Consider the following 11,168-nt stretch of genomic DNA (forward strand, 5'->3'; position numbering starts at 1 on the left):
CGCTTGGCTTAGCCTCCAGGACTCTTGCCTCAGTCAGAAGCTGGTGGGTTCAAGCCCCCAACTCCAGGACTAGCTTCACAGCATGCAAGCTGATGGAGTGCGGCCAAATATCTCCCCTCGCTCTCTCTCCTCTGATGGAACAGTAGGAGGCTATTCAGCCCCCCAAGCCTGTTCCACCATTCAATTAGATCACGGGCTGATCTGTACCTTAACTCCCCCTAACCCTTAATACCCTCACCCAACAACAATCTAACCATCTCAGTTTTGATCTATTAACACACTATTTGAAGAGGAACGAGGAGTTCTCCCCAGGTGACCTCCTACCCTCCACCAAAACAGGTGAAGCAGTCGCTCATCAGACTGCTATTTGTGGAACAGACGCAGTGCAAATGGCTGCTGTGTTTGCCCATGTAAGCAGGCATTGCGATCTGGAAGGAGTTCGTTGTGTGAAGAGATATCTTGATATGACAGGGCAATGCATTGCATTGTCTGGGCGCTAGAAGCGCAGTTGGCAAAACCAATCGATCTTCTTCACCTCTCATCCCGCCCCTACAATCTTCTTCAGACTCTGGTACCTCACTCAACAGACCTATTCCTCACACCTGACCCAAACAGCCAGTGTTGGCAGGCCATTTGACCCTGGAGGGCGTCACAACCACACACATCGTCCGTACACTGTGGCAGGAATCACGTACAGTGATCAGGAGCAGGGACCATGGCTGCAGAGGAATTGTAGCCCTCCCCCAAAGAACTGCAGGAGCAGGAACCCTGCTATATTGAAATGCCCGTAACCCCAGAAGAGTAACTCTCCCCATTTCCCACGTCCTGTTCGGATGGATTCACGTTAAACCCAGTGAGCCGCTTTCCCCGGACATCCCAGTCAGTTTGGTATATTCCATCACTCGCGTTTATTCTCTGCGATTTATTAAGCTCTCTCCCCCCTCACTCTCTTTTCTCTGACAGGGAACAGGCGGAGGCCATTCAGTCTGATCGCGGGCTGATCTGCATCTTAACTCCATCTACCTGCCTTGGTTCCGTAACCCTTAATACCCTCGCCCAACAAAAATCTAACCATCTCAGTTTTGAGATTTCCAATTGACCCCCAGCCTCAACAGCTTTTGGGGGAGAGAGTTCCAGATTTCCGCCACCCTTTGTGTGAAGAAGTGCTTCCTGACATCACCCCTGAACAGCCTGGCTCTAATTTGAAGGTTCTGCCCCCTTGTTCTGGACTCCCCCCACCAGAGGAAATAGTTTCTCTCGAACGACCCGATAGAATCTTTAATCATCTTAAACACCTCGATCAGATCACCCCTTAATCTTCTAAACTCGAGGGAATACAAGCCCAGTCTGTGCGACCTGTCCTCGTAATTTAACCGTGTGTGTGCAGGTCCCACTGGGGCTGGGGTTTGGGGGCCGGGGGGATTGGGGGCCGGGGGGTTCGAGGGTTCGGGGGGTTCGAGGGGTTTAGGGTTCGGGGGCCGGGGGGTTTAGGGTTCGGGGGCCGGGGGGTTTAGGGTTCGGGGGCCGGGGGGTTTAGGGTTCGGGGGCCGGGGGGTTTAGGGTTCGGGGGCCGGGGGGTTTAGGGTTCGGGGGCCGGGGGGTTTAGGGTTCGGGGGCCGGGGGGTTTAGGGTTCGGGGGCCGGGGGGTTTAGGGTTCGGGGGCCGGGGGGTTTAGGGTTCGGGGGCCGGGGGGTTTAGGGTTCGGGGGCCGGGGGGTTTAGGGTTCGGGGGCCGGGGGGTTTAGGGTTCGGGGGTCGGGGGGTTTAGGGTTCGGGGGCCGGGGGGTTTAGGGTTCGGGGGCCGGGGGGTTTAGGGTTCGGGGGCCGGGGGGTTTAGGGTTCGGGGGGTTTAGGGTTTGGGGGCCGGGGGGTTTAGGGTTCGGGGGCCGGGGGGTTTAGGGTTCGGGGGCCGGGGGGTTTAGGGTTCGGGGGCCGGGGGGTTTAGGGTTCGGGGGCCGGGGGGTTTAGGGTTCGGGGGCCGGGGGGTTTAGGGTTCGGGGGCCGGGGGGTTTAGGGTTCGGGGGCCGGGGGGTTTAGGGTTTGGGGGGTTTAGGGGCCGGGGTGTTTAGGGTTTGGGGGGTTTAGGGTTTGGGGGCCGGGGGGTTTAGGGTTCGGGGGGTTTAGGGTTCGGGGGCCGGGGGGTTTAGGGTTCGGGGGCCGGGGGGTTTAGGGTTCGGGGGCCGGGGGGTTTAGGGTTTGGGGGGTTTAGGGTTTGGGGGGTTTAGGGTTTGGGGGCCGGGGGGTTTAGGGTTTGGGGGCCGGGGGGTTTAGGGTTTGGGGGGTTTAGGGTTTGGGGGCCGGGGGGTTTAGGGTTTGGGGGCCAGGGGGTTTAGGGTTTGGGGGCCGGGGGGTTTAGGGTTTGGGGGCCGGGGGGTTTAGGGTTTGGGGGCCGGGGGGTTTCGGGTTTGGGGGCCGGGGGGTTTGGGGCCGGGGGTTTGTAGTTTGGGGCCGGGGGTTTAGGGTTGGAGGCTTGGGGGTTGGGGGTTTGGGGCCCGGGGGTTTGGGTTTGGGGGTCGGGGGCCGGGGGGTTAAGGCCCACTCACTCACACACTCTCTCTCTCTGTCTCTCTGTCTCTCTCTCTCTCTCTCTCTCGCGCGGGACCTCGGGCCTGCGCTGAGCCTCCCACCGCCCCCGGGCCCGGCCCCAGGCCGCTCCCCGCTCCCCCAGGCCCCGCTCCCCTAGGCCGCTCCCCAGGCCCCGGGCTCGGGTACCTTCCACATCCAGCAGCGCCGGCTCCTGCTGCTCGGCCGCCATCTTGCACACGCGCGGGGGTTGCTGGGAGCCCGCCGCCACTTCCGGGCCCTTCAGCCCCGCCTCCCTGAACTCTGACCCCTGCCCCGCTGAGGCGGGCATTCGCCCATGGGGGGGCATCGCTGTGGGCATTCGGCCATGGGTGGCATCACTGTGGGCATTCGGCCATGGGGGGCATCGCTGTGGGCAACCGCTCCTCCCCCGTATCCGCACAGTTCCCAATCTCGGCCATGCCACGCCGGAGTTAACGTAACCCACCCACCATTACCCCTCTCCGCCCGCTCACCCCCCATTACCCCACTCCGCCCGCTCGCCCCATTACCTCTCTCCGCCCCCATTATCCCTCTCCGCCTGCTCACCCCATTACCCCTCTCCGCCCCCATTACCCCTCTCCGCCCCATTACCCCACTCCGCCCACTCGCCCCCATTACCCCTCTCTGCCCGCTCGCCCCCCATTACCCCTCGCCGCCCGCTCACCCCATTACCCCTTTCCGCCCGCTCGCTCCCCATTACCCCTCTCCGCCCGCTCGCCCCATTACCTCTCTCCGCCCCCATTATCCCTCTCCGCCCGCTCGCCCCCATTACCCCTCTCCGCTGCCTTCATTCCCGCTACCCCATTCCCACCCTTCCCATTACCCCTCGCCAGCTCCCATCCCCCACTCCCTCTCCCATTGCCCCCTCCCACGCCACCCCCTCCATCGGAGAGTCATCCAGTTCCTGGTGTTGAGGGTCCGGTCTCCAGTGATTCTTCCAGTCCAGTCTCAGGCCCGGGTAGAAAGAGGCAGAAGTTTGGACGGTGGCTGGCTGCCCCCCTGATTTTCCAATGGGGTGTCTTCACCTCTGACCCCACAGAGCAGTGGTCACCTCCATTCCCAGTTCATCACCTTGCATTTGCACCACACTTTCAACACAGGCGCATCACGGGGGCGACGAGCCAGGGACAGATTGAGAGGGTTGACCGAAAACCTGGCTGAAGAGATGGGTTTTGAAGAAAGCTTTCGAGGAGGAGAGGGTTGGGGTAATGGAGAGGTTTAGTGAGGGAGGACCAGAGATTGGGACCCAAGTGACTGCCAGGGATAGGGCAAGGTGAGGGAGGGATGGATATATGGCTGGAACTAGAGGAACACAATGTTTGGGGTGGAGAAATGGCGCTGGGGGAGATTGTAGAGTTTGGGCAGGGCAAGACCAGGGAGGGGTTTAAAGACCAGCAAGAATATTTTAATCATAGAATGTTACAGCATGGAAGGAGGCCATTTCGGCCCATCGTGTCCGCACCAACCAACAAAGAGCTATCCAGCCTAATCCCACTTCCCAGCTCTCGGTCCGTAGCCCTGCAGGTTAGAGCATCGCAAGTGCACTTCCAAGTACTTTTTAAATGTGGTTAGGGTTCCTGCCTCAACCACCCTTTCAGGCAGTGAGTTCCAGACCCCCACAACCCTCTGGGTGAAGACATTTCCCCTCAAATCCCCTCTAAACCTTTCCCCAATTACTTTAAATCTGTGCCCCCTGGTGTTTGACCCCTCTGCTAAGGGAAATAGGTTCTTCCTATCCATGTTGGTACCAATGACATAGATAGGACAAGGAAGGAGGTTCTGCTGAGGGAGTTTGAGCAGCTAGGGGCCAAATTAAAAAGCAGAACCGCAAGGGTAATTGTAGTGTATGTACCCGTCTACCTTTAAGAGAACTATTGTATGTAACCGTCCACCTTTAAGAGAACTACTTTAGGTGTTGCACTACTTTGTTGGCTTCTGTATACTGTAATACCGACGGTGACCACACCGGTATATAAGTGCTGTGTCAGGATTTATTGGGCAGATTCGCCCTGACCTTCGAATAGTAAAGTCCTGTTTTAAGTTACTCTGGTAGTCTGTGTATTAATTAACTAAACAACCCACAGACTTTACAGTGGCGACGAGTCCGATCGTACCCTGCGGCAACAATACTTCCGAAGCAGTTAACGAGCATCGAGAAGAGGCAACCGCCCTCGTCATTCTGCTGGGAGAAAACTCGAGTCTGCAGAGCTGGAAAGGAGGAAGAATTCAGAGACAAAGACTTCCATCAGCAACAGGCACTGACTGTCCCTTCTGCCACGGTGAGGAGTGAGCCGATCAGCACGAGAAGCAAGCCGGCCACGGTGACTGTGAGTAAGGGAAAGTAAAAAGAATAACCGGAGGATAAGGGCGGTGCACGCGACCACGGTCGAGGGGGAACGGAGCCGGACAGAAGTCGGGCCCAGAGGCGCTGAGACTGGGGCAGCGTGGAGCAAGGAAGCCGCGGTACAGACAGGCTGGGGACGCAACGGCATCGTGAGACAGCTAGACCGCGACCGGCGAAAAAGGCCGGGCAGCGACCGAAGCCACGAAGCGCTGCGACCGGGAGCGTAGGCGCGGGAAGATATAAAAACTCAGCCGCAGCCGGGGAGGGAAGCACCGGACTGCGAGAGGGCTGGGAGGCGCGATTGGGAGCCGAGCGAGCGGGAGAGGCAGAGCCGACCAAGGGAGACTGAGCGAGAGCCAGTCCAGCGGCTGAAACTGTTCGCCGTCAACGGGGTGTACCCAGCGCCAGTAGAGCCGAGCGAGCGGGAGAGAGACAGAGCCCGAGCAAGGGGAACTGAGCGAGAGCCAGTCCAGCGGCTGAAACTGTTCGCCGTCAACGGGGTGTACCCAGCGCCGGTAGAGCCGAGCGAGCGGGAGAGAGACAGAGCCCGAGCAAGGGAGACTGAGCGAGAGCCTGTCCAGCGGCTGAAACTGTTCGCCGTCAACGGGGTGTACCCAGCGCCGGTAGAGCCGAGCGAGCGGGAGAGAGACAGAGCCCGAGCAAGGGGAACTGAGCGAGAGCCAGCCCAGCGGCTGAAACTGTTCGCCGTCAACGGGGTGTACCCAGCGCCGGTTGCCCTGCCGAGAAAAGGGAAAGCACTGAAGCCGACGCGCAGGCTGTGAACCTGAAAGCCAGCGGCCGTCGCCCGTGGGGAAAGTGTACCCCTCCCGCCAGGGGAAGAAACGCAGGAAGCCGCCATTAGGCGGAGAAGAAGACAGAAGCGGGGAACCGCCATTGAAGTGGGCGGGGAGAGAAGATAAGCGCGGGAAACCGCCATTTTCGCGGGAACCGCCATCTTGAAGAAAAAAAAAAAAAATTTAAAGAAATAATCCGTGGTGTTATCAGGAAGAGAGGAAGATGCCTAAGCGTGGTAACATCAACGATTTTAATTCCGAGGTAGAAGACTGGGCCACGTATGTGGAACGCATTGAGATCTATGGTGAGGCCAATAAAATAGAAGAAGATGACAAAGCTATAACCTTGCTAAACTCGATGGGCGCGAAGACATACGGGCTCTTGAAGCATCTACTAGCACCAGCTAAACCAGCGGATCAGACTTTCGATGATATTGTTGCTGTCCTGAAGGATCATTTTAACCCCGCACCACTGATGTTAGTGGAACGATCCAAATTTTACGCGAGAACGCAACGGAAAGAGGAAAGCAACGCGGAGTACCTGATTGAACTGCGTAGGCTAGCGAAACACTGTCAGTTTAGGGAAAATCTGGCAGAGGCACTCAGAGACAAATTCGTGTGCGGAATGTCGAAGGAAGAAACACAAAAACGACTGCTCGAAGAGAACGATCTTACACTTGATAAGGCTGTCCTTATTGCTGCATCGAACGAAGCCGCAGCGAAAGGAACGGCGGAAATGCAGCTAAAGGCAGCGGCACTCAGTGTGCAGCAAATTACTTCGGGCACAACGAAATGCTATCGTTGTGGGAAGACAACACACGACCAGAACCAATGCTGGTTTAAAAACCAGGAATGTAGGAAATGTGGCAAGCTCGGTCACATAGCTAAGGTATGCCGGTCAGGAAAGAAGACCAACAATAATGAGTCACCACAAAAGAGGTACAGGAAGGTACATGAGGTGGCTAGGAAGAGTCCAGATGAACAGAATTCGGACTCAGACTCCAACAGCAAGGCACTGGGTAGTCTGAGGAGTCATAATGTGAGTAAAGAAGCTGACCGACAAGCTATCTGGATCACACTACAGATTGCAAAAGTCCAAGTGAAAATCGAAGTGGACACCGGATCGGCGTTGACGGTCATGAATAAGCATGATTATAAAAAGTTATTCAAGCATATTCCCCTACGGGATATGGAACTAGTATTGCAGACATACACGGGGCACAAAGTATACCCCATCGGAAAGATAGAAGTCAAGGTGAGATACAAGGACAAAGATCACCAAAGGATGGACCTGTATGTGTTGCCTGAGGGAGGTCCACCACTTCTGGGACGGGAGTGGATCAGGAAAATAAAGATAGACTGGCATTCACTAAACACCATGACGGTAGATTCCGGAAAGGAAGATGTCAAACCTGAACGGTTGTCCAGAATATTGGACGAAGCTAAAGAGGTATTCCAGCAAGGACTGGGAACACTGCGAGGAATTAAAGCAAAGGTTAAGATTGCAGAACATGCAAGCCCAAAATTTTTCAAAGCCAGATCGGTACCTTACGCGATACGACCTGCTGTGGAGGCAGAACTGGAGGAGCTTGAACGTGCAGGGGTACTGTCAAAAGTGGACTGGAGTGAGTGGGCCACGCCCATTGTTCCCGTCATGAAGTCTTCACCAAGTAACAAGCCAGGGAGACCGGGGAAGGTCCGCATCTGCGGAGACTTCAAGATCACAGTGAATCCGGTGCTTCACACGGTACAATACCCGCTTCCGCGGATTGAAGACATCTTTGCTTCGTTGGCTGAAGGGAAACACTTCACCAAGATAGACCTGGCACAGGCATACTTACAAATGGAAGTCGAGGAAGAGTCGCGTCAGTACCTCACCATCAACACACACAGAGGATTGTATCGTTATAATAGACTGGTTTTTGGGGTAGCTTCGGCTCCAGCAATTTGGCAGAGGGCCATGGAGCAGGTATTACAAGGAATTCCAAGCACGCAGTGTTACTTAGACGATATCCTGATTACGGGACAAGACGAGGAAGAACACCTCACAAATTTGAAACTGGTGCTCACCAGGTTGAAGGAATATGGCCTTCGAGTTAATCGCAAGAAATGTGAGTTCTTCCAAAAACGGATCTCGTACTGCGGTCATGTCATTGACCGAGAGGGGCTGCACAAGTCACCTGACAAGATAGAAGCTGTCGTGAAGGCACCCGCTCTGGAAAACGTATCACAGTTAAGATCATTCTTGGGGTTGATTAATTATTATCACAAGTTTCTGCCGAATCTATCCACGGTGCTGCATCCGCTGAACGCTCTGTTGCGGAAAGAAGTACCATGGAAGTGGAGTGAGGAATGTAAAAAGGCCTTTCGCAGAAGCAAGGCGTTGATTACCTCTGAAGAAGTGTTGGCTCATTTCAACCCAACGTTACCTCTTCGTCTAGCTTGTGATGCTTCCCCCTATGGAATTGGAGCAGTACTTTCACACAAGTTACCAAATGGCTCGGAAAGGCCAGTGGCATTCGCGTCCCGATCATTGACCTCCGCGGAGCGAAATTATGCTCAAATAGATAGGGAGGCCCTCAGCCTTGTGTGGGGCATAAAGAAATTCAATCATTACCTGCAGGGCAAGAAGTTCACATTACTGACAGACCACCAGCCGTTGGTGTCCATATTCAACCCTAACAAGGCCGTTTCCACCATGACAGCGCAAAGGTTACAGAGGTGGTCCGTGTTACTTGGGGCAAACCAATATGACATCGAATACAAAAGGTCCAAACAGCATGGAAATGCTGATGGGTTATCGCGCTTGCCATTGCCGATAGTAGAAGAAGCGACTACAGTGGACCCGGTAGAGATGTTCCACTCATCCATAGTGGAATGTCTACCAGTAACAAATTCGATGATCGAAAACGAAACAAGAAATGACCCGACTCTCTCACGAGTCTATGATTTAACGGTGGAGGGATGGCCAGCACAGGGCGAACCAACGCTGCCAGCATTTTCGCAGAGAAAAGAACAGCTGTCAGTGTGTCGAGGAACCCTGATGTGTGGATCTAGAGTGGTGATTCCACCCAAACTTCAACAGAAGGTGTTAAAGGAGCTGCACGAGGGACATCTGGGTGGAGTGAAAATGAAGAACCTAGCAAGAGCGTTTGTGTGGTGGCCAGGCATTGATGGGGACATCGAAGAAATCACTAAGAGCTGTCTAGGATGCCAGAAGGTCCAAAACGCGCCACCACAGGCTCCTCTGCATCCATGGGAGTGGCCCTCATCTCCTTGGCAAAGGGTACACATCGACTTTGCTGGTCCATTTATGGACTCAATGTTTCTAATAGCGGTGGATGCACACTCCAAGTGGCCGGAGGTAATAAAGATGTCCACCACCACCACGGAAAAAACCATCACAGTGTTAAGGACCATGTTTGCTAGGAATGGGCTGCCGGAACAGATCTGTTCTGATAATGGACCGCAATTTGTGTCCGAAGAATTCAAGAAATTCTTAACGAGCAATGGGGTTAAGCACTACACATCAGCCCCATACCATCCCGCCTCCAATGGATTGGCTGAAAGGTTTGTCCAGACCTTCAAGAAGGCCATAAAGGCCATGGGTAATGAAGCCATTAACTTACAACATAAGGTGGATAGCTTCTTGTTGGCGTACAGGAATGCAACACATGCGGTCACAAATCAAACTCCCGCCATGATGTTTTTTAATAGACGACTAAGATGCCGGCTGGATTTGCTTAAGCCAAACGTCAGAAGGGACGTAGAGAACCGGCAATTCCAGGGCATGAATGAAAGGCCAACTAGATCTTTTCAGATAGGTCAACAAGTTTTGGCCCGGGACTACCGTACCGAGAAATGGCAGCCTGGAACTATTGGAAAAAGGCTAGGACCGTTGATGTATACGGTGGACATTGGGGACAGTATAATAAGGCGCCATGTTGACCAGATCATAGGGTCAGCCACAAATGGCCAACCTACTCCACCACCTTACACGGTTAATGTTGAGACAGAGATACCCAGAACACCTACCTCCGATCTGGTAATACTGGAATCAGATGAACCTGACACTGTCCTTCAAGACGAATCGACCTTGCCAGAAGCACCTACTACCCCGCCGGGAGTTACGACACCACCGAGGCGTTATCCGGACAGAGTCCGGAAACCTCCAGAGAGACTGAATCTGTGAACTGTCTTGCATAAAGTTGTATATATGTTATAATGTATGTTTAATGGGGAATCAGTATGTTGTAAGCTAAAAAGGGAGGATTGTAGTGTATGTACCCGTCTACCTTTAAGAGAACTATTGTATGTAACCGTCCACCTTTAAGAGAACTACTTTAGGTGTTGCACTACTTTGTTGGCTTCTGTATACTGTAATACCGACGGTGACCACACCGGTATATAAGTGCTGTGTCAGGATTTATTGGGCAGATTTGCCCTGACCTTCGAATAGTAAAGTCCTGTTTTAAGTTACTCTGGTAGTCTGTGTATTAATTAACTAAACAACCCACAGACTTTACAGTAATAATCTCTGGATTACTACCTGAGCCACGTGCAAATTTGGCTAGGGTAAATAAAATTAGAGAGTTAAATGCGTGGCTCAAAGACTGGTGTGGGAGAAATGGGTTTTGCTTCCTGGGACACTGGCATCAGTACTGGGACAGGAGAGAGCTGTTCCGTTGGGATGGACTTCACTTGGCCAGTGCTGGGACTAGAATCCTGGCGAATCGAATAACTAGGGCTGTAGAGAGGGCTTTAAACTAATTAGTGGGGGGGAGGTTTTAAGAGAGCGAAAAATAAAAATGACAGCGGAGAAGGCAATAGAGCAAGGTAGCAGAGGGGAAATTAAAAACCAGAGCATGTCAGGAAGGGACAGAATGTATATAATGATAAAGGTAAAGTAGTAAAAGGGGTAAAAGCAGGAATAAATTGTCAGAAAACATATTTGAAAGTTCTTTATCTGAATGCACGCAGCATTCGTAACAAAATTGACGAGTTGACGGTACAAATAACTACACATGGGTATGATCTGGTGGCCATTACAGAAACATGGCTGCAAGATAATCATGACTGGGAACTAAACATACAAGGGTATTTGACAATTAGGAAGGAAAAGGAGGTGGGGTTTGTAAAGTCTGTAGGTTGTGCAGTAAATAACTTCAGAGACTTTAGAAGTACAAACAAAACAGGTCTTTACTATTCAGAGGTCTGGGCGATTTCTGCCCTAGTTAACGTATCACAACCCTTATATACTGGTGTGGTCACTATCGGTATTACAGTATACATGAGCCAATAAATAGTGCCACCCTGAAGTAGTGCTCTTAAAGGCGAACGGTCACATTCTATAGTTCCCTTAAAGGTAAACGGTTACATACACAACACTCCTCCCTTCCTAGCTTATTACTTACAGAATCCCGTTAAACATACAATCTTCAATTTTATATAAACAGGTTGCAGATA

At 53.2% G+C, this 11,168-nt stretch overlaps 1 protein-coding gene across 2 annotated transcripts in view; it reads right to left on the bottom strand.

The window, feature by feature from the left end:
• Window positions 1-2,809, bottom strand: part of otub1b (OTU deubiquitinase, ubiquitin aldehyde binding 1b) — a 29,121-nt gene extending 26,312 nt beyond the window's left edge. The window contains exon 1 of one of the 2 annotated variants that reach the window (XM_085976362.1): window positions 2,712-2,809. In XM_085976362.1, coding sequence (XP_085832488.1) covers window positions 2,712-2,754 — 43 coding nt within the window. In that variant the 5' untranslated portion in view covers window positions 2,755-2,809. The remainder of the gene's footprint in view (window positions 1-2,711) is intronic. The other variant, XM_085976363.1, reaches the window with a different exon arrangement.
• Window positions 2,810-11,168: the final 8,359 nt, after the last annotated feature.

Source organism: Somniosus microcephalus, unplaced genomic scaffold (assembly GCF_052327205.1).
Source record: "Somniosus microcephalus isolate GS21.2 unplaced genomic scaffold, FLI_Smic_1.0 unresolved_chr2, whole genome shotgun sequence".
In the NCBI taxonomy this organism is placed as follows: domain Eukaryota; kingdom Metazoa; phylum Chordata; class Chondrichthyes; order Squaliformes; family Somniosidae; genus Somniosus; species Somniosus microcephalus.